The sequence below is a fragment of the Saccopteryx bilineata genome, chromosome 4 (assembly GCF_036850765.1).
Source record: "Saccopteryx bilineata isolate mSacBil1 chromosome 4, mSacBil1_pri_phased_curated, whole genome shotgun sequence".
Taxonomy (NCBI): Eukaryota; Metazoa; Chordata; class Mammalia; order Chiroptera; family Emballonuridae; genus Saccopteryx; species Saccopteryx bilineata.
In genome coordinates this window covers 6,323,870-6,346,977 of record NC_089493.1, presented here as the reverse complement: position 1 = coordinate 6,346,977, position 23,108 = coordinate 6,323,870, and the positions used below count along the sequence as shown (strand labels likewise).

General features: G+C 57.8%; 1 protein-coding gene and 1 non-coding gene across 3 annotated transcripts in view; both read right to left on the bottom strand.

Moving 5' to 3' along the window:
• The window catches only part of CCDC85C (coiled-coil domain containing 85C), an 80,787-nt gene extending 65,128 nt beyond the window's left edge, over positions 1 to 15,659 (bottom strand). For both annotated transcript variants that reach the window (XM_066277977.1, XM_066277978.1), the window contains exon 1: positions 14,585 to 15,659. In XM_066277977.1, the coding sequence (XP_066134074.1) occupies positions 14,585 to 15,371 (787 nt within the window). In that variant the 5' untranslated portion in view covers positions 15,372 to 15,659. The remainder of the gene's footprint in view (positions 1 to 14,584) is intronic.
• A 3,924-nt stretch (positions 15,660 to 19,583) lies between these two features.
• On the bottom strand, positions 19,584 to 19,690 carry LOC136336987 (U6 spliceosomal RNA). The gene has a single exon (XR_010731716.1). It is a non-coding gene; the product is annotated as a U6 spliceosomal RNA (small nuclear RNA).
• Positions 19,691 to 23,108: the final 3,418 nt, after the last annotated feature.

Genomic DNA, 23,108 nt, shown 5'->3' with positions numbered 1-23,108 from the left:
GCAGTGGGTAGAGCGTCAGACTGGGATGCGGAAGACCCAGGTTCGAGACCCCAAGGTCGCCAGCTTGAGCGTGGGCTCATCTGGTTTGAGCAAAAATTCACCAGCTTGGACCCAAGGTCGCTGGCTCAAGCAAGGGGTTACTCAATCCGCTGAAGGCCCCCGGTCAAGGCACGTATAAGAAGGCAATCAATGAACAACTAAGGTGTCGCAATGCGCAATGAAAAACTAATGATTGATGCTTCTCATCTCTCCGTTCCTGTCTGTCTGTCCCTGTCTATCCCTCTCTCTGACTCTCTCTGTCTCTGTAAAAATAAATAAATAAGTAAGTAAGTAAGTAAAATAGAATCTAAGGACAGGGAAAGAGTGCCAAGGAGTGTACCCAATGCAGCCACCTGCCTCGGGAGAGACTGGCATCGCCGATGCCCAGGGGTGCAGAGCAGGCTCCCTCGTCCCTCACACCCCCCTGCACCCCCACTGCCTTCCAGCTGCAGACACAGGACAGGCAGCAGGAGGTCACTGGAGCCTGGACTCCCACTCCACCAGTGGTTACGCCCCCCGCCCATGTGAAGAACAAGGGAGCCCAGCCCCGAGTCCCTTCCGTCCGCCCTCGGCCTCCGGCTCACCCTGGCCACCCCTCACCCAGAGCCCCTACCTGAACCTCCCAGCCCACCCAAGCCTCTGAGCCCGCAGTCCCCCATTGGGACGTCCTTCTCGCTTCTCCAGGCTCCCCAACAGCAAATCGCCAACGGTGGGGGGGGATGAGTGGGGATGACGGGGCTTTTCAGCTGGTACAGGACTCCCCCCACCCCCACTGGCATCCAGGATGCCAAAAACACCAGCCAGCAAGCCAGTAAACTAGCACCTTTCAGAGTCAAATGTCGTTGGCTGGGCACTGCCCATGAGCCCAGTGTCCAGACCGCCTGCCAGCTCCGTCAGGGCACCAAGGCATGCTCACGTAGCCAGAGACAGAGGTGCCACAGACCGGCTCGAACGTCAGCAGAAGCCGGGTCTGTGGGAGAAGAGAGGAGGGACCCAGGGTACAACTCAAAAGAAGAAAACTGGGAGAACTTCCAGTTTTTATTCTGCTCCGGCGGCAGCGGTGGCAGCCTCGGGGAGCCGGCCTGCGTGGGAGCCTGCGGTGGGGCCAGCTGGGAAAGCCAAGCCGCAGGGGTGGGTGGGATGGGGTGGGGTGGGGCGGGGTGGCAAACGATCCCTCCTGGCTGCTGCCTCCTGATTCTGGGTCAGATCACTCCCCACCTGGGCAAGCACCTGGGCAAGCACCTGGAAGGTGAGGACCCGAAGTCCGAAACTGGGCCACTGCGAGAGCCCTGACAGCCACAGAAGCAGCGGGAATGCCCCAAGGCCCCAAAGACCCCGGTCCAGCTGGCGGGGAGGAGCGGGGACAGGAGCAGCCGTGGGCCTGGGCCAAGTGCCTCCACTCACACATCAGTAAACAGGGACCGGGGGGGAAGGAGGCAGAGAGAAGACGTCCAGGAAGCAAAGGCCTGCGTGAAAACACTGACCCAACCCAGACCCTCGCATAAATAAGACTTCAGGAAAGAGGCCCAGGGGTGGGCCGACGGAGGGCGGAGGGCAGGTGCGGCTGAGCCAGAGCCTGCTGTCCCCACCTGCCCGGGGACAGGCACCAACCGGGGTTGTCAGGCAGCTGGGACGTCCAGCCGTGGGCAGAAGAAGCCCTTCCGTTTACCCCGCACCATAGCATCCTGTGTGGGGGGTTTTTTGTTTTGTTTTGTTTTTTTCTGAAGCTGGAAACGGGGAGAGACAGTCAGACAGACTCCCGCATGCACCCGACCGGGATCCACCCGGCACGCCCACCAGGGGGCGATGCTCTGCCCCTCCGGGCGTCTCTCTGCCGCGACCAGAGCCACTCTAGCGCCTGGGGCAGAGGCCAAGGAGCCATCCCCAGCGCCCGGGCCATCTTTGCTCCAATGGAGCCTCGCTGTGGGAGGGGAAGAGAGAGACAGAGAGGAAGGAGAAGGGGAGGGGTGGAGAAGCAGATGGGCGCTTCTCCTGTGTGCCCTGGCCAGGAATCGAACCCGGGACTTCTGCACGCCAGGCCGACGCTCTACCACTAAGCCAACCAGCCAGGGCCCTGTGTGGGGTTTTTACTGTGAGTGGGCAGTAAGTTCATATACTTTTACTTATTTATCGTTTAGATTTTATTTACTGAATTTAGAGAGAGGAGAGAGAAGGGGGAAGAGGAGCAGGAAGCATTAACTCGTAGTTGCTTCTTGTATGCGCCTTGACCAGGCAAGCCCAGGGTTTCGAACCGGTGACCTCAGCGTTCCAGGTGGATGCTCTATCCACTGCGCCACCACAGGTCAGGCAACTTTTATTTTCCAAAGGCTTCAGGGAAGGGCCTCGCTAACCCTCCTCCTGTAGTTTTTGGTCTGTCCTGGCCCCAGGCTACTCTCAGCCTCTGGTGAAAGCGATGGGTCGTGGCCCAGGAAAAACGCCTGAGTGTAAGTCATGTCGGGGACCAGGGGTTCCCGGGAGCCCATCACGAGTGCGGGCTAAGGAGGGCATGGGTCAGCGCAGAGAAGAGGGCACAGCTCTCCCTCCCGTCACCACCCCGATCCTCAAGCCCCAGGCCAGAGGTCCCAGCGTCCTGCCTGCCTGCGGGTGCCACCGCTCCCCTGCCCCCTGTCCCACCCCCCTACCCAGTAGGTTTGGGTTGCACCAAAGACAAGGGGTCCTTTCATCACACAGCACTTGAGCCCCACACAGGGGGGAGCAGCTCCCGTTGCCCACAGCCGGGCCGTGCTCACAGGGACCGGGTAGGTCTCAGCTGGAGGAGAGGAAGGGTGCAGGAGAGCAAGGTGGGGCGAGGCCCTTGCCGGGAGGGCAGGGAGCACCCCAGGACCTCCCAACATGCCGGGAGCTGCCGTCTGCCTGTCCCTCAGCAGGGAGAACTCGGATGGACAAGGCAGGCTGCAGGGGCGGGAGGCAGGCTAACAGAAAACAGCTCACAGCACGGGCCCGGGGCACGGCTCCCAGGGCAGCAGGCGGAGCGCAGGGCCCTAGGGCTGCAGGGGTGCTGGGACTCAGGACACTCACATTGGGGACCCCGCCCACCCACGTGGCTCTCACCGTTGTCAGCGCTGTCCTTGCCTGTTCCAGAACTGGAGGGTTGGGGGGGGGGCCTTTCCTCTGACCCCCCCACCCCCAGCAGGCGCCTCCTCCATGGACAGGCTGCCATTCTGCCAGGATCTCACCAAAGTCACCCTGACCCCCCTCAGCGCCACAGACATGGCAGGCAGAACGGCAGCAGGGCCAGGCCCAGGGCCAGAGGCCCAGGTGTGGCGCGTAATGGCCTCATCCACCAGGGACAGGCTGGCGTAATGGCCTGCAGCTGGGCCCAGGCAGCTCGTTTAACCCTCAGATGAGAGATGGCAGGGCCGCCAGCTCCCCGCCGCAGCCTCCGCCTCGGGGGGCCTTGGAGAGTCTCGGGGGGCTGGGAGCTCAGAGGGCAGGATCGCGGCCTCTCCAGGATGCTCCCCACAAGAGGGGCAGGGAGGGACTGCCGTCTGGCCTGCATCCATTCCCCACTGCTTCCCCCATTGTTTTAAAACCTATTTTCTTTGTTTTCTGGTCCTGCAGGCCTCTTGACCTCACTTGGAGGATAAGGAGATAGTGGCTGGGAGCAGGGAGCCCGGGCTCCATGCGTGGGAAGGAGACCTCAGGACCCCCCTGGGCCATGTGGGCTCTGCAGGTTAGGTTCCAGAACATTCCTGTGACCCCACACAAGGCCACCCGCAGAAGTGGCATCTGCAACACCCATGGCTGCAGGCAGCCACCAGGACCTTGGCTCCAAGCTGAGGAGATGCTGAGGAGACAGGGGTGACTGGTCACACGTCCTGTGCCTGCCCCTCACCACGGGCTGACTTGAGCCTCACAGGAAGGGTGGGGCTGCAGCCAGTGGGGAGGTGGAGGAGGGAAGGGTCATCCTGACCGCAGAAACCTGGAGGGCCAGGGTGAGCAGGTCCCGCTGAAGTCCTGGGGGGTGGGGAGGAGTCCCTGAGCCCATGCTGGGGCAGCACAGCTTCCCCCTCCTGTGGAAAGTGGGAGCCGCAGGGCCTCGCCCGGCCCCGCCCGGCCGCCCACAGCCCAGTGAGGAGTTGTCTAGCTCAGTGCTGCCCAACAGATCTCTCTGGAATGATAAAAATGTCCCTTTTCTTCATTCTCAACAAGATAGAAAGCGCTTCGCAACTCAGAAACTGAAACTTCACATGTTACTTGCTCTGCAGTCAAACTGAACTGAAGCAGCCGGTGGCAGCCGGTGGGCAGGTTGCGGGCAGGTCGGGGCCAGAGGCAGGAAACCTGGAAGAGGGTGGTCTCCTGTGAGGCGGAGGGTGGAGGCAGGTCGGCGAGAGGAAGGGGCCCAAACCCAGACGGCACGGAGCCGGCGGGATGGCTCCCAGCAGGACACAGGAAGCCTAGGCCTCAAAGGTGAGGAGTGAGACAGACTGGGCGCTGAGCACGGGGTGACGTGCCCGCCACAGGCAGGAGACGGACGGAGGGGCAGCTGGAAGCTGCTATCCGGGACATCCTGTTTGAGCAGACAAGCCCTCAGTGGTCAGGACAAGAGGAGGCCACCGGACCAAGCCCTTCCAAGGGTCCAGGGCTCCGCGCGGCCAAGCAGCGGGTGGGAAGGAGGCGTGGGTGGGAGCAGGGGGCCAGCCCTCCGCTGCTCCCTGGAGAACTGGGTGGTGAAGGGAAGGAACCTGAGGACAGGACAAGAGGGGGTTTTGTTTGTTACCCTGGACCAGGAAACGTGAGCCCGTTTGCAGGGGAAGAAGGAGCAGTCAGGAGACAATGGCGGGGGGAGGTCCCACAGAAGGGGCCAGGAAAGGGGAGGGGAGGACAGGGCCCTCGCCGGCCAGGACAGAAGGCGCTGAGACCGGGAGAGACTCGCCGTGTTCATTCTCCGTCCCGTATGACAGTGGTGTGTGCGCATTCCAGAAAATACGGAAAACACAGAGAAACGGAGAAAGGGCAGGGTGAGAGCCTCCCATTGTCCTGCCGGCGACGGCGACGGGAAGCCAGTGGGAAACCGAGCCCGCTGAGAGCCGCGCGGGCGGTGTGGCCGGAACCCGCGACAAAGGGCCACTCCCAGAGCGGGCTCATTAGGGACAGGAGCCGTGTAGCGGGCTGAGTGACACGGGGCTCATTCAGGGCCGGCACACAATCGGGCCCTTGTGGGGGGCGGGGGCGGGCGCTCCAGAGCCTGTGATTCTGAGACAAGCCTCCTTGCCTTACAGCCCGGAGACAGATTGGGGGAGACAAAGAGATGCTTCCCCTGACAGGGGATGGGCTATTTTTGGAAATGGGTCGCCTCTCCTCCATCGCGGTCTGCCGGCTCAGTGGCCCTGGCCCCGCCTGCATCTGTCCCCTTGACTACAGCCTAAGAAGGCCCCCACTCATCTGGGCAGCCCCGCAAACCCCACAACGGAGCTGGCAAAGGCGTCAGGATGTCGATGTCTGGGTCTTTGTGGCAGCCCCCCATGGCGGGAAACGGGGTGCCAGCTGGCTGTGCTCAGGGCTGGGGTAAGGTGCTCAAGGAAATGCCAGGCCAGGTTCAAACCAACCTCCCACGGCTACCAGGCAGCCCCCCCGGGCACCCCGAGGCCCTCTCCCTGGGCGTCCACTCGCAGAGGTCAGCAAGGGGACAACATGAATGGCGCGCTTCTCCCTCACAGCTAATGTCTACTGACACCAGGCTCCCCGTGGGGTGGGGGCCAGCGGCTCCGTCACGCCCAGCGGGGAGCAGAGTCTTTGCCCCCGGTTGATCCCTAGGCTTTTCCCCCAAAGCGTCCATTCCCATGGCCACTCTGGCCCCCCAGGGAACCCCTAGTGAGCTCTTACCACCGCTGACGCCTCTGGGACCAACCAAGCACTGGCCTCTTCGAGTTCCCGAATGAGATCTAACATGCAGCCAAGGTTAGGAACCACTGATTAAAGCCAAGTGTGTATTTTTCGGTACTTTAGGGGGGAAACAGGGAAGGGGGAATGTGAGACTCACCACTCAGGGGGTAGGTCTGCATTTTTGTTAGTAGCCAAAGGCCATCTGGCGGTAAATGGAACACAGGAGAAAAAAGAAAGGCAAGTGAGCGGCCTGGTCTGACCAACAGCGGGAGGAGCCCACCCCGGGCCCCGGGCCTCCTGGCCAGCCTTCCTCCCTGCAGCATTTACTAAGCACCTGCTTCGTGCCGGAAGACAGGCCCTGCCCTGGACAACACATAGAGAAAACTCAGAGCAAACTCCACACCAGGGAACCAGAGCTCCCCTCTCGTGCCAAACCCGTCACCTAGTCCAGGACAAGGCGATCACATGGCAGAGCCAGGTAATTCCATCAGGGTGCTCAGGGCGGCCCTGCGCAAGGGCAGGCTGGCCAGGCAGGGGTCCAGGCGTCCTCCGGGGCGGGGCAGAGCAGAGCCTATGCACACTACTTCCACCACCCCAGGTGCTCGATCCGGACACCTGCCCCACGCTAAGGACCAACGCCAGGAAAGAGATCTAGCCACAAATGTGACCCACAAGAGGCAGGGTGGGCAGAGCAGGAGGTCCCTTTCGTTGTGGTTGTGAGCAAGAGGCCAGAGAATGCTAGGTTCTCTGGGACCCCTGGCACAGCCCGCGGAAGCCTGCCATCTCACAGATGGGAAAATGAGGGCACAGAGAGAGCCAGGGACCTTGCACAAGGTCAGGTCATGAGTGGGCAGAAGCCGCTGGTTCTATCTGTGTTGACCAATCCACAGAGCAGGACTGGGTGACCCAGCTGTGCCCACCATACCCCAGACATGGGAAACATGTCCGCCGATGGGGCCACTCCCAGGCCCAGCAGGCAACCCATCTTTATTAAGAGGGGAGCAGGAGAAAGGGCCGGGATGGGCTATGTCAAGGATCCAATTTCTGAGGGGCCCTGACAGATAACTCTGGGTCCCCTGGAGAAGCACATCAGAGAAGGGAAGAGTAGATGAGCAAAAAGGTGAAGGGATTAAGAAGTACAAACTGCCAGCCCTGGCCGAGTGGCTCCGTGGATAGAGTGCCGTCCCTGTGCACTGAGGTCGTGGGTTTGATCCCCGGTCAAAGCACATATGAGGAGCAACCAATGAGCGCACAACTAAACAGAACCACCGAGTGGAATGGGTTGATGCTTCTCTCTTTCTCTCTCTCTCTCTCAAAATTCAAGGGAGAAGAAAATGTTAAGTATAACTTGCCAGTTATAAAAATAGTCACAAGGATATAAAGTACAGCACAAGAAATACAGTCAGTAACACTGTAGTAACTACGTACAGTGTCGGGTGGGTACCAGACTTCTTGGAGGATCACTTTGTGATGCATCTAACTGCCTAATCATTATGGTGTACACCGGAAACATTGTAATAACTGTGTACAGTGTCGGGTGGGTACCAGACTTATTGGAGGGTCACTTTGTGATGCATCTAACTGCCTAATCACTATGGTGTACACCGGAAACATTGTAATAACTGTGTACAGTGTCGGGTGGGTACCAGACTTCTTGGGGGGTCACTTTGTGATGCATCTAACTGCCTAATCATTATGGTGTACACCGGAAACATTGTAATAACTGTGTACAGTGTCGGGTGGGTACCAGACTTCTTGGAGGGTCACTTTGTGATGCATCTAACTGCCTAATCACTATGGTGTACACCGGAAACATTGTAATAACTGTGTACAGTGTCGGGTGGGTACCAGACTTCTTGGGGGGTCACTTTGTGATGCATCTAACTGCTGAATCACTATGGTGTACACCAGAAACATTGTAATAACTATGTACAGGGTCAGGCGGGTACCAGACTTCTTGGGGGGTCACTTTGTGATGCATCTAACTGCCTAATCACTATGGTGTACACCGGAAACATTGTAATAACTATGTACAGGGTCAGGTGGGTACCAGACTTATTGGGGGATCACTTTGTGATGCATCTAACTGCCTAATCACTATGGGGTACACCGGAAACCAAGACAACGTGCTACACCAACCATCACTGAAAAATACATTTTTAAATAACTTAAAAATTTGTTTGGTTTTTTTTTGTTTTTGTTTTTATTTATTCATTTTTAGAGAGGAAAGAGAGAGAGACAGACAGAGGAAAGAGAGACAGAGAGAGAGAAGTAGGGGAGGAGCTGGAAGCATCAACTCCCATATGTGCCTTGATCAGGCAAGCCCAGGGTTTTGAACTGGCGACCTCAGCATTTCCAGATAGATGCTTTATCCACTGCGCCACCACAGGTCAGGCTTAAAAATTTGTTTTAAACTAAGAGGAAAACAAAACCACAGCTGAATGTGCCCGCTACTGGAAAAGCCCAACCCAGGGACTTTGGGGGAAGACCAGGTACAATGGGAGGAGCTACATGGACCCCCACCTGCGCTGGCCCTGCCCACGGCCCGACCCCTGGTCCCCAATCACCAGTAGTCACCCTACTGAGCCAGCTGTGCCAGTCAAGTGCCCACTGTGCCTGAGCGCCAGCTGTGCCGTGGGCCTCGCCCAGCATCTCCCCTGCCCTCTCCCACCTGCCCGGCCCCGCTCCGCCTTCGAGGCTCAGGTCAGCCCCCCTGTCAGCCACCCCTCTCTCTGCTGGTCTCCCAGCACCCCGAAGAGGTCAGAGAGACACACTAGGGCACTCTGAGAATGAAAGGGCCGTGACCAATTGTCACCCCAGAAGGAAAAGAGCACCTGGGCGGCAGCAGGCTCCAGGGTCACATGGATGGGGAGCCCCTGACCCCAGCCTCGGTCCCGGCCCCACTGACCCGGTGAGACCTGCCTCACCCCAGGCAGGAATTGGTGGGGCCCAGCGGGGCTCTTCCCTGCTGTGCTGGAAGCAAGTGATATAAAACACCAGGCCAGGCACATGCGGTCCAACACAAAAGACATTTATGGAACTGGCCACGGCTGGGAGTCACGAGGACCAGGCACAAGATGCACAAGCTCAGAGACAGAGACCACGCACTGAGGGCCCTGGGAGGCTGCAGCCCGTGGCCACCCTGGGCACATCCTGCCTCCCAAGCCCCCTGGAGAGCCTGCAGGGCTCCGTGCAGCACCTCAGGGCCTCGACCTGTCCCAAGCACTTCCTCCTCTCCCTCAGGGCCTCGACCTGTCCCAAGCACTTCCTCCTCTCCGAGGTGCACCTGGTCACAGACGCCCATGCACGTGACAACGGCCCTTCAGTAAACACACACTGGGTGAAAGGCACACCATCTTGCACCAGGGAAAGGAAAAGCCCATCTTTGAACTTAGGGAAGAAACAAACGACCAACGGCAAAGGCCTCTGGCCAACAGGAAGCAAGAAGAAGGGGAACAGCCCCCTCCCTGGGCCTGTTTCTGTGGGATGTGCTCCACACCTCCACCTCTATCTAACCCCTCGGCAGGGTGTGCCCAGGGAAGCTACGGGAAGTCAGTAAAACCCTCCTCTTTCTGCCCTGCCCCCCAGAGAGCGGGCGATTGGCTCAGACTTGTTCAACAGCAGGCAGGCGGCCATCCCTGGGGAACCCAGGGCCAGAACTACCCCAAACCCTCTGCCCATCTGCCCCTGCCAGCCTGTGAGAGCCGTGGACAGTGGCAATGTGTGGAAGTGACCAGCTCTGGGTGTTTGCTAGGAGGGGGACCATTCCCAACATTTCATGACCAAGAGGAGTGTCACCTTCCCTTAGCAGAAAAGCTTGTTGTTTGCTCTGTCGCCAAGCCTTTGGGCAAGCCACTAGGGTCCCCACGTCATGCTCCAGGGAGATGAGAACTGTCCCCTTCCCAGCTCTGAAGTCTCAGAGTAGTCCCTGCATGGCCCCAGGGCACTGACCCTGGGAACCCAGGGTGTAGGTGTGAGCAAACTAGCCCGGGCTGTGACTATTCAGTGACCAGGTATACTTTCTCACACACACACACACACACACACACACACACACACACACATCGCTACACTCCCTCTTCCCTCACCCCTAAGGCTGGTAACAGCTTCCCATTTTGCAGATGAGAAAACAGAGGCCCACAGAGGTTTGGGAACTTGCTTAAGGTCCCAGGCTTCCAATTCTCTGTGCTGATGACGTGACCAGCATGGTGTGGAAAGTCCCCAGAGGAGGGTGGGCACAGATTGTAAGCAACAGAGAATTTCTTTGACAATCATGCTGCTCCGGGGACAATATTAAACCCCATTTGTGTCCTAGGAGCTAAGAGGCCAGGCCACGGGTGAAGGGTCCGGTGGGGCCCCAGCAGAGGGAAGGCACCCCGGCGGAGAGCGCTCCTCACGCCGGATGCCTGTGCCCGCCGGCCTTCTCTGTCTCACCCTTGCAGACTCAGGTGCAGAACCAGGAGACCAGGGTGAGGCTCTGGGTCCCACTTCTAGAGCAGAGTCGCCACACGTGGCCCAACCCTGGAGCTCCCTCCCCACCAGCCCGGTGTCCACCCACAGATCCCAGGGCCCTGCCAAGGACCAAGCTCCAGGGAGGCCTTCCATTGCTGATGGGCCTCACATGGGGATGGGGGGTCCCCTCCCGTTTCACCCAGCCAGACTCATCCAGGGCAGAGGAGTGGCAGGCGCTGGGCAGGTGGCTAACTCTTTGACACAGGAGACCCCAGACTGACCCCAGATCCCACCACCAGCAGCCCAGCAGGACCCAGAGCAAGTCACTATCCTTCTCCAAGCCTCAGTTTGCCCATCTATGATATGGGACCACCTGGGCACTTTAAACAGAGCGGAGTTGGGGCTGGGAAGCCCTCCGTGGTAAATAAACTGTGAAGTGTTGGACACATGCTGGCCCTTCCCAGGGTCACCTCCCTACCAGCTCCTTTTATGCAAGGCCGGCACCCCACAGCTGTTGATGGGTGGTCAGGATCAGGTTGGGGAGGGAGTGGAAAGGCTTATCTGACCCACCCATTGTCTTCGCTGACCTTTGCTCCCAGGCTTGGCTGGGTTAAAGAAAAGCCTCCTTACTAGCTGATCCTGCCCAGGAGGCCGGAGCTGGGTGGCCCCTTGTGAAAGAGCCACATGATCCATCTTTATTTTGAAAGCCCAGCCCCGCCCCCCGCCCCCCCCCCTTTAAACCAACAGAAAACACACACTGGAGAACAAACCCATCTTATTTTGAGAAGCTCAAGTTTTTAATCCAACCTTTTAAAAGTAAACAGGGCCATACAAAGGCTTGCTGGAGGTCCTGGTTTCCCAACGTTAGCTAAAGGGGAGTGGCCCCAGGGGTGGGGGGAGGGAATGGGGACTGACTGGCACAGGGACCAGCTTGGGGGTGGGGGGTGGCATGAAGAACGGTGTGGTGGGAGGGAGCCAAGGGGAACTGCTAGACGTGCTTTTGTTTGAAAACCGCATCAATTCCAGGGAGACAAACCTGACTTTCCGGTGTTTGGGATTCACCTGCCTCAAACTGGCCCACTGGACCGGAGTGAGTGCCGCAGTCCAGACTTTAATTGGCCCTCAGTCAAAATCTATGGGGAGGGGACGGAGGGGGCTATCCGCACGCACACTCAGAGTCCTGCCACGGCCCCGACGAAGGACAGCCTAGAATACAGACGGGCCACCTCCCAGCCACCCTGGGCCTTCCAAGGTACCCCACTGCTCCCAAGAGAGGACCACTGGGTTCCGGTCCCCCGGACTCACTGGCAGGTGCAGCCAGACACGGGCTCAGACACAAACATTCCTATGAGGTGTCTAAACAGCAAACAGTTGTAAAGAACACTGAAGTCGGTTTGGCAAGCCCCCAAAAGGGTCCCTATAGGTTTCTCACGAGGAGTCTCGGAAGAGACACTTGTGAAAAGGACTCTGAAGACCGCTGAGACCTACCGTGAGCAGACCCTCCCTCCCTCAACCTCCTGGGGATCAAGGCGGCACTCTGGACTTTCACTGCACAGAAGAGCAGAGAGGCTCGGTCAACTCAAGAAACTTGCAGAGAGAAAAGGAGGAGCAGGGATTGGATTCAAACCCCAAATGGTCCGACCCCTCTGGGTGACAAGGTTATCAACCATCCACTCAGTGGTCACCGATAAGGAAGTGACACTTCCCAGGATGGGGAAAGGGGGCCAAACCTGGGTCAGGAACCAAGAATAGGGAATCACCATTGTGTGCAGACTGAGTAGTATCAGCCAACAGAACAACAGACCAGAGATGCAAGCCAGCCCCCCACCGGAGCCGGAGAGGACCCAGGTGGCCCCACTCGGCAACTGGAACTGAGACCTTCCGATCTCAGCAGCCTCCCAGGCAACGGCTCAGACCTCTGTCCCTCCAAGTGCTTCTCTGTAAAACGGGGATAATACTACCCATCTCCCAGGATCCCTGTCCGGTCTGCAAGGCACAAGCCCTGTCTGACTCCACTTTCCCCACGAGCCCAGCTGTGGCTCATCTCTCTCATCTCCAGCCTGCTCTAGCCTCCGCTTAAAGCTACAGGTCTGAGGACAGACAAGGCATTGCTAAGAGAAGGGCCTTTCCTTGTTTCCAGGAATCCTATTCATGTTGGGAAAACATCTCAAGGCCAGGCACGACTCAAAGAGATAAAACTAAATAAGAGTACTCCTGCCTGCAACTGAAATCTGCAATAATGCTGTTGAACAGGACTGTCACAGCTCTGCCAGCACAAAGTCTGGGGCCAAGTCCTGTCCCAAGTGTGCGGAGCACTTGGGGGGAGGGCATGGGCTCTGTAGGAGACGCTCCATCCTCACATACACACACACACACACACCCTCAGCGAGGTGGAGATCCTCAGGTCTAGCCTAGTTCTCCACTCCTGCATCCATGGCAACTCCAGCCGACACACTGAGCCAGACAGGGTCCACACCGAACGCCATGGAGCTTCCCTGCGAACATGCCACCATACATGCCACCATACATGCCGCCATACATGCCACCATACATGCCACCATACATGCCGCCATACATGCCGCCATACTCAAGCACTTGGTGCCCTGCAGAGGACTGCTCTCGCCAAGTATCATCAACGATGCAGCTGAAAACCAGCCAGGTTTCATTTCCTAGCCACAGGACTGCAGCAGTCCCGTCCTTCGTACTGCACTTGGGGAAACTGAGGCAAAAAAAAAAAATCTGACCCTCCCAAGGTCCTCCCAGAAGGCTAGGCCAGAAAAGCTAAGAATGGGGTTCCTCACTCCCCAAACCCTGAAACCCCAAAGAATTAAACCACCCAACACTGAGCAACAGCCACTGGCCTCAGGAACCTGTGGTGAGAGGTGGGGGTGGATACAGAGTTACCAAAAGTAACCGGAGTTGCAGTCGTAGATTGCTAATCAGTAACAAAATATCCCTCTCAACCCAGTCCTGCCCTGAACTCACAGACTGGGAAGGTAAATAAAGGAAAAACTGTGCTCCACTAACTTGCACCCCACCTCCTGGGTCCAGTTCCCACCCCAGGCCCCACCCCAAGGTGCCTGCAGAGGCCGCTTGGCCACCAAACCAAAGACAGAGTGTCCCTCCCCTGCTCAAGCTGTCACTCTGGGGAAGAATAGTCATGTAAGGCCTAATACATTTTCTCTGAACTAGTAAAGCCTTTAAAAGAACCAGAAAGGGCTGTTTAATCTCCACCTTCAGGCAAATAGTTCAGGTAGTAGCAATTGCCACCAGAATTGGGAGCGATGCCACCAATAATGTGGAAAAACAGGGAAGCAGGAGAGGAGACAGCAGGGAAGAGAACGGCTCATTAGAGGGCTGGGAATGGGCGCTGCTGACCCGCACCACAGACCCAGCTGGGGGCTCCGGGCACTGGGCCCAGCAGTCACATGGTGTGGAAGACTGTAGCTGAGCCTTCCTGAGGCCAAAGGTCCTCCCACCCACACCTTGGCCACCACCGCTGTGATACTTCCTGTCTGGCGACCAGCAGTTTACTAGTCCCCTTCAGAGACTTGCTCTCCACCACAAATGCCCGAGCAGGATATCAGCCTCTCCATTCTACAGATGAGGAAACTGAGGCACAAAAAAAGGAACAAAGCCCAACGTATATATCCCTCTCTGGAAGGTCTTAAAACTTCCCTTGAGAAAGGTCTCCCCACCCTGAAAGTGCAGAACTAATAACAAACAAGGCTCTTCCTGGTCCTGCTGCTCCAAGTCTCACCCTGGTCCCCCACGCTCCTTCCCAGCCCACAAGGGCACCAGGAGGCCCAGGCATAATTCCAGCCCCTGCATACACGTGGGTGCAGCTCCGGTTTGGGGCAGCCCGTTGCTCCCCAATAAAGGGGAAATTTCACTTGCGCTTAAAAGGGCCTTTCTCCACCCACCACCCACCCCCTCCATGAGCTTCCCGCTCGCGGACCAGGATTTCCAGGCGGAGAGGAAGCGTCCCCAAGCCAGCGGTGCAGTGCCGGACACTAACACCGGTAACACCACAGGAGAGAAACACTTCTGGGGTCTGGCAGTCCCGCTCCGCTGCGGATGAGAAGCCGGCCAGGGACACGTCTCCACCACCCAAAGCCCTACTGCGGGTGGGCGCGGGATGTCTCAGCCCACAGTCTGGATGGCAGCGGGAGGAGAGGTCTCGAGTGTCCGCCGCCCGCGGGGAAAGGGGCTGTGACCCTCGCTGCCCCGCCGGTGCAGCACTTACCATGCAGGCCATTGGGGATGCTTCGGTGGTGCGGTGGCGCCGACAGGTCGTCCAGGGACCTGTGCGTCGTAACGGCTTTGCCGTCGGGGACCTTGTGTGGCCCTGGGGGCAGTAGCGGGGGCGGAACGTGGTGGTGGTGGTCGGGGCTGCCGCCGCTGCCCGCGCTCGAAGTGCTGCTGCCGTCGCCCACGTCGCGGGCCCCCGTGCCCGCCGCGCCGCCCGCCAGCGGCCCGCTCAGGCTGGCCTGGCTGTCGATGGAGCTGCGGGAGCCCGCGCCGCCTCCGCCGCCAGCGCCGCCCGCGCCCCCCGCCAGCGCCGCGCGCTCCTCGTCCAGCAGCAGCACCAGCTCCTTGAGCTCCAGGTTCTCACGCAGCAGGGCCTCCTGGCGCGCCTCGAGCTCGCGCAGTTTCTGCTGCGAGCGGGCCACCTCGTGCCACACGGCGCCGGCCGCGTGGCGCCCGAAGCGCTGCCACTCGCGCGCCAGCTTGCGCCCCTTCTGCCGGTCGTCGTCGAGGAAGCAGCAGAGCTCGCGCAGCTCCTGGTTGTCGTCCTGCAGCCGCTGGTTCACGTCCTTGAGGCCGCGGATCTCCAGCAGGTGCTGCTGCAGCCGCCGGTTCACGTCGCGCATCAGGCCACCGTGCTCCAGCATGAGGCCCACCTTCTCACCCTCCGCGCGCCGCAGCCGCCGCGCCAGCTCCTCCTTGCTCCAGCGCAGCAGCTCCTCGTCCGGCACCTGGCTCAGCTCCTCCGACGCCGCCGCCGCCGCCGCCGCTGGGGGCTTAGCCATGGCGGGGCCGTCACCGCGGCATCGCCCGCGCCCTTGCCCGGCCGGCGCTCCCCGCGCCGGGGCTGCGCTGGGCCGGTCCGTGCGCGGGCGGGGGGCAGGCGGAGGCTAATGCGGCCGGCCCCGCGCCGCCTCGCGTGTCCTCACGCAGCTCCCGCCTGGGCCGCCGGGAACCGTGCGTCTCGGGGCTCGTTGAGGGAGGATCGCCGCTGTGTTGGCGGCCGCCGCGCCGGGTGCTCTTCGGGCTCAAGCGAAGCAGGCGGAGGCCCGCCCCCGGCCCAGCTCCGGGAGCCCCGGCCGCCCCGCCCACTCCGGGCGGGGAGGAGGCGGGGCACCGCGATACGGACCCGCCTCCGGGGGAGTGCGGGGAGGGCGGAGAGCCCAGACGTCCCCCACAGCTGTGCGCTCGCCCACCCGGCGCCCTGCCAGAGGCGCGTTCAAGCCGCGGTTTCTTCCTGCCGCCGGTCCGATTGGGCCTCTCCGGAGGTGTGTGGGAGGGGCGGGGCGCAGGCGGGGGACGCCGCGGAGATGGTACAGTCCACCTACTGAGCTTCCAACATTCCGTCCTCCCCTTGGCGGTTCAAGTTTCTGCGCCCGGAGGACGCGGCCTGGGCCAATCCCAGGGCTACAGGGCGCTTTTAAAATGCAGGTACTGTGCGGGGAGGGCGACGGTGGGAAAGGTAGGGCCGGGTTTCCCTTAAAGGAGAAGCACGGAAATGCGCGCGGAGCCCCCTCTCGGGCCTGCGTACCCCACCCCATCTCCCCGCCCAAAATAAAAATCCTTGACCCAGTGGACAAGTCCCCTTCTCCCTCCCTGGGCACCAGAGTCCAGCGTAGTCTGAGCTGCGACGAACAATAGGACAGAGGGTCGCTCTCCCGGCGGCAGGGCAGCTCTTTGTCCCCTTACCCTACCCCCGGCTCCGCCGCCCCCATCTCCACACCAGTCCCCTGCGGGAGCGCTCAAAGGGGCTGCGTCTCCACTCCGCCCGGGGATTGTGGCTCCGGCATCGGCGCACCCGGAGGGCCACGGCCTCATCAGCCGCGGCAACGTCCATACCCTCTTTCTTGCCCCGAGGGGGCGAGGGCGCCGGGAATGTGTCCCCTGCCCCAAGCGCCGCTCAGAGCACCGCTCCCCGCCCACCCGGCCGCGCGTCGCAGGGACTCCGGGGAAAATCTAAGATTTACGAGGTGGAGACTACTGCGGCCCTAACGCTGGGGTCGCAGATCCTCCTCCCCACCGGCAGCCTTGTCCCTTCACTTAGCCTTTGAGTCTGTCTGGTTATCTTCGGTGAAGCGCATTGACAGCGCGTCTGCTGGGAGCAGAGCGGAGGGGGGCGTGGGCCGCCCGGGACCCGCAACGAGATAAATAAAACCCGCGCACTCGACCGTGAGCGGCGGCAGCCGGGAGCGCGCGCCCGCGCAGCAGCTGATGCCCCCATTTACAGTCGCTCCACCATTTATCCGACAACCATGCACCCAGCACCTACTCGAGGCTGGCCTGTCCCAGACCCTCGGGGAGTCATGCACAGCTCTCTGTGGGGAGGGAAGGAGAGAAGATAAATTAGATAGACTACGAGGCTGTAATAAGTGTTGTGCAGGGGATTAAAGCAAGCTGCTGTCGCAGAAAGTGATAATCAGTTACCTTAGATCCTGTGGTCAGGGAGGACCTCTGAGGAGGTGCATCTAATCTAAGACCTGAGTGGAAAAAGACAAAGATAATGGGGAAAGTCACTCTAGGTGGAAGGAAAAACTATTGCAGAGGCCCTAGAGGCAGCTTGTTAGTGGCCTATTCAAGGAAGGCCAGTGGGGCTTGGAGTGGGCCACGGAAGAAGGGTGAGAGAGGAAGCCAGAGGGTCCAGCTCAGGGGGTCAGGAACCTATGGCTCACGAGCCAGATGGGGCTCTTTTGATGGCTACATCTGGCTCGCAGACAAATCTTTAATAAAAATAATAATAATAACGTTAAAAATATAAAACATTCTCATGTATTACAATCCATTCATTTCCTACTGCTCATGTTCATGGTTGCGGGTGCCTGAGCCAATCACAGCTGTCCTCCGGGATAACACCTAATTTTTATTGGATAATGCCTAATGTACATGGATGGTTGTATGGCTGTCACGGAATTACATTTTAAAAATTTTTTTTTTTTTAATTTATTCATTTTAGAAAGGAGAGAGAGAGAGAGAGAGAAGTGGGGGGGAGAAGCAGGAAGCATCAACTCCCATATGTGCCTTGACCAGGCAAGCCCAGGGTTTCGAACCTGTGACCTCAGCATTTCCAGGTTGATGCTTTACGGAATTACATTTTAAAATGTGTAGTGTTCATGGCTTTTTCAGCCAAAAAGGTTCCCGACCCCTGGTCTAGCTCATGCGTGATTCTAAGGCAGCTGGGAAAGCAGTGGGGGGTTAGCAGGAAGCAACATGACCCAGTTTGTCTTCTAAGAGGCTCACTCCAGACCATATGTGGAGAAGGCATGGGGGGGGGGGGGCTTCTCACAGAGGTCCAGATTCAGGACCTCCCTCCCCACCCATCAGTCCCTCTCTCTGCAAGTAGACATTTAGGCAGGGATGGGAAGAAGGATGAGTCTGAGGGGCAGAGCTTTGAGGGTTAAGTCCCAGAGATGCTGAGGGTCTCCCAGACAGGGCCCAGGTGAGCCAACTCTCGGATCCTGGATGGGAGGTAGCAGCGTCCTGCCCACTAGGGCACTGTGCTCTGCAGGCTCGGCTGAGTGTGGGTTTGGAGAGAGAAAGGGTTTCAGTGCACACCCGGTGAGCCTGGGTCTTTCTCACCCCAGAGACCCAGAGCACACAGCTCCCTCTAGCCCCGCATACACGCGGGCACACACATAGTACCAGAGGGAAGCCTGTGCACAGAGCTGCGCCTGGAGAGGGGAGAGGGGAGCACAGGATACAGGTCTCACCAGGGAAGTTGCGGAGAGGGTTAACACTGCACTTACGGAACCTTCTCTGCAGTGGTGTGCATCTCCAGGTGGTCTGTGTGCTGTGTCCTGCATCCCAGCCCCCTTCTCTCCCCTGGCTAGCAGCCTTAGCTGAACTTTCTGAGAATAAAAAACGAAGCCTCTGTCTAGAAGGGGTTTGACTGCATCATCTGCAGACCGTGGAACCAAGGGCCCCCTTGGTGAGGACCCATGGGAGTGTCCCTAACATCCCCCTGGTGCAGCAAAGACGAAGTGCTGGAGGTGAGGCTCCTGGGTGGCTTGGGGTGGGAGAAAGTCTCTGCTCCCAGCCCGTGGCTGGACAGGCTTGGGCAGAGCAGGGTAGGACCGCAGGAGGGTGAGAGGTCCCAGAGCTGGAACTGGCTCCGACAGCAAAGCCAGAGCCACGACCCCCACCAAAAGGACCCAAGTCCCCCAGGGTCTGGCAGGAGGTGCCAAGCCCCTGGTATATTCACAGTCCAACAGACGCTGTACCCTGAGCCAGGATCTCGGAAGTGTCAAGTGTCTGTATTGTTTTCCTCTTCCGACGTAAGGAGCCCTGCCTTGTCATAAAAACGATAAAACCAGGTCATGGGCGTCTCACAGTAATTCCTTAGGTGCCTAGTAAAAGCAGTTGTGGGTCTTTTTAAACATATAGGCACAAACAGAAACACAATAAACATAAAGGTCCAGCCCTGGCCAGGTAGCTCAGTGAGTTACAGTGTCATCCTGATTCCTCAAGGCTGTGGGTTCAATCCTTGATGAGGGCACATACAAGAATCATAGATAAGTAGAATGACAAATTGATGGTCTCTCTCTCTCCTTCTCTCCCTTTCTCTCTCTCTAAAACCAATAAATAAGTTTAAAAATAAAGGTGCACTACTACTCTCCAGTTTCCCCCTAGACTCTCCAAGGCTGTGTGTGTCCATTGTAAGCCTCACACACATTTCTGAGAGCCAGCTAAAGTGAGAGGTGGCACGAAGCAGATGAAACATTCCAGGCCGCGGGGGTCTGAGAGCCAGGGAGGTGATAAGAGCAGAGTGCACTGGCGGTAAGCGGCCGCCTTGCCCCAGGAGGGGAGGGGCTCTCTCCTCTCTCGCCTGCTGGGGAGCCCTGAGCACTGACCCCCGTGCAGGCACCATCTGGGGTTTGCTGAGTGAATGTGTGTCCCTCCAGTGCATGACCAATTAAGTCTGAGCCCCTCATTTTGAGGGTGAGAAAACAGCCCCAGAAGGTCACCTTCATTGCCCAAAGTCACTTACCCCCCCATCTTTTTAATAAAATATGGAACGCTTCACACATTTGCGTGTCATCCTTGAGCAGGGGCCATGCTCATTTTCTCTGTGTGGGTCCAACTTGAGTCTATGAGCTGCCGAAGCGAGCATCCAAAGGTCACTTGTCCACGCATTGGTTTACTGAACACAAGAGCATCATATGTCTTTATCCATAAATGCATGTTTATGTGCAATCATACATGCATTGTAAGAGAGAGAGAGAGAGAGAGATGGGCAGAGCTCCCCAGCTATTTCTGTGGGCAGATCACTGAGGGTTACTGGCTTGGCCTCACAGCTCCTTTGTCCCTGATGTGCTGGGTGAACTCAGGCCACTGCCTAACCCTCTCTGAGCCACGATTTTCTCCCGGAAGCACCCAGCAGAACTCTGGCAAAGCTCTGAAGAGCCGAGCCACATTTCCGCTCCTGAACCATCCTCCCCTCCTCTGGACCAGGACAGTCTTCTGTTATGGCCATTTGTACCCATTTCCCAGAGGCAAACCCTAGGGTACAGGAAACAAGGGGCCCTCCTGGAAACCCCGTGCTCAAGGCAAAAATAAGCTACAAAAGATGCCAGGTATTGTCCTGGGCTGCCACCAACTTGCTTTGGGGTGGAAGAGCAGGGAACATGGGGAACCCCAAAAACATAGCCTACTGATCAAGTGTCTCTACTCCCACTGACCCAGGGCCCACAGCAGGAGACTTTGCCTGGATGCCGGCCCCTGGAGGGCAGCTGTGGGAGGTCCGGGGGGAGGATGGCTGACCAGAGTCCAGAGAGAACTGTCCCTGCAGGAACCAGTGTTGGGGGGCATCAGTATCTGCGCCTCTCTTTGTCCTTCTCTGCCCAGTGGAGCCAGTGATGGCTCATCACAGCACTGCCCTTAGCAGCAAGGCTGGGAGGGAAGGCTCAGTCACAGGGGAAACTGAGTCAGGGGAGCTCTTCACAGGGTCAGCTCTCACCTGAATGCACTTAAGGCCCTGGCCAAGTGGCTCAGTGGACAGAGCATCATCGCAGCGCACTGAGGTCACGGGTTCGTATGAGCAGCAGGCAATGAATGCACCAAGTGGAAGATGATGCTTTTCTCTCTCTCTCTCTCTCTCTCTCTCTCTCTCTCTCCCCCTCCCCCTTCCTCTCTCTTTGTCTCTCAAATCAATGGAAATTTTTTAAAAGACGTATTATTCTTACTATGAACGTTTCCTATTGCAATGAACTGCAATACAGCTGGTGCCTGGGAACCCACTGCCCAGCGGAAGGCATCACACCGCTGGTCACATGGCCCAGGCCACCCTGAACCTAGGGTAACCACTGGTCTGAATGTTGATCATTCCTGGGCTTCCGGGATACTCTGTCTGCCCTTTATAATATACTGCTTAATTTTGCATGCTTTTGAACATCATTAAATGCTGTTATACTGTCAGAGGCAGATTAAGGTCGGTTGAGGCCCCGGGCGCAGAAGAAAATATTGGGCTCAGAAGAAAGTATTAAGCCCCTTAAAAAGAGAGAGAGAGAGAAAGAGAGAGAGAGACGGGAAATAAAAATACATGTTGGCCATATTTTTTAATCGATAAAAAATATTATGTACTATTAATGTTAAAATTGCACATGAAACCAAACTTGGTGTCATTAGAAAAAAGTGTGAAGTTGGGGTTTTGCGGGGCCCTTCAGAAGTCAGGCCCAGAGCGCGTGCCTGGCGTGCCCGCCGTTAAATCCGCCTCTGTATACTGTGCTCTAAACGTTCTGCAGGATGCCCTTCCGCTTGGCGTGTTGATCTGTGCGGCTGTAGCTCATTCGTTTGCATGTCTGTAGCAGGGCTTCTCAACCTCAGCTCGGTTGACATTTTGGATGGAGTAAGTCTATGTTGTGGGGGAGCAGGGGGCTATCCTGTGCACTGTGGGAGGTTTATCAGCACCCCTGTCCTCTATTGGATAGAGGTAGCACCCCCTCGCTCCCAGTCATGAAAGCCAAAAATATCTCCCAACCTTGCCAAATGGCCCCTGGGGTCAAATCGCCCCAGTGGAGAACCCTTGCTTCCTAATACCCATTGTGTGAATATATTACCTTTACTTTTTTCTTATTCTGGTGAAGATTTGTTTCTAATTTCTTTTTTCACTATAACCTGTGATGCTGCCAGGGACATTCTTGTACGTGTGTCCTGGTGCACGTGAGCATGAACGTGGTTCAGGTGTGTGCTGAGACACAGACAGTCTGGATCTCGCAGTGCACACAGCCTCAAGGTGACTGGACGATGCCAAACTGCTTTCCGAAGGTGGTGCTAACTTGCGCTCTCGCCAGTGGGGCATAGAGCGCCTTGCCCATCCTTGCCAATGGCTGGTGTTGTCGCACTGGTGGGCGAACCTGCATGCACTTTCCACGGCCCACATTTTTATTGTTTTAAACAAGCGAGAGACAGACAAATAGGAGGGAGAGCAATGATAAGCCTCAGTTTGTCATTGCGTCACTTTAGTTGTTCATTGTTTCTTATTCGTGCCTTGATAGGGGGGGAACTCCAGCAGTAAGACTCCCCAACCTACTTTGTCTCCCTTGGGGCTCTCAGACCACAAGAGAAGCCCAGGCCAAATGCCTTTCTTTGTGTGTGTGTGTGTGTGTGCGCGCGTGCGTGCGCGCCAAATTTTATACTCAGGGTACCCAGTAAAAAAGAAGAAATGGTATAGCAGGTTTGCTCACTGTGATTTATTTGAAATGTTTATATTTATCAGATTGATGCCTTCACACAGGCACAAATACAACACAACATGATTTGTGCTTCTTGTAGGATAATTGCAGGGTTTACTCTAGGTGACAAGTTCTAGGTCCCAGACATGTGGTCTTGAAACTTGGCTGTGCACCTCTGTGACTGGTGGCATCACTGTGCCGGGAGGGGTGAAGCCCAGGCGGGCAGCCCCACCTGTGATGGGCACTTTGCCTCTGCCTCTCGCCAGCTGTGCCTTCTGAAGACAAAGCCTCGCTCATCCCGCAGGGCCAGGCCCTGGTGGCGTTCTCCGGGGGGTCTGCAGCTGCACCACCTGCATGCCTCAGGCAGCCCTGGGCCACACCTGCACCACCCTCGCAGAACCGATGCCCTGCCTGCCAGGACGTGGGTGCTGCCCTAGACCCAAAGTCTCCAGCCAGCGAGCCAGAGACCCGAGACGGAGACCAAGGCTGATCTCCTCGGCTGCTTGAATATTTAATGCGCTGAAGGTGGAATGAAAGTCTGCAAAGACCTTAATTGTTAATGTGCTTCTGCGGGCAGCTGCCCAGCCCCCCAGGCCCCCTCTAGCTGGCCACTTCCTAGTGAATGCGACAACCACAATAACAGTCCCTCGTTCCTCCTGTGACCTGCTCTGGTGAGGCCCGGCTGACATGAAGCTGTTCCCCCCAACCCCTAGATGAGCCCACAGCTGGGCGGAGAGAAGTTGTGACATCAGTAACTTAATCAGACTATTAGGTCTACTATTTTATTCACCACTGCTCCCCAGTGCCCTACAGGCCTCGAGCCTGGGAACTCAGCAAGTGTTTGTTGAATGAATGAAT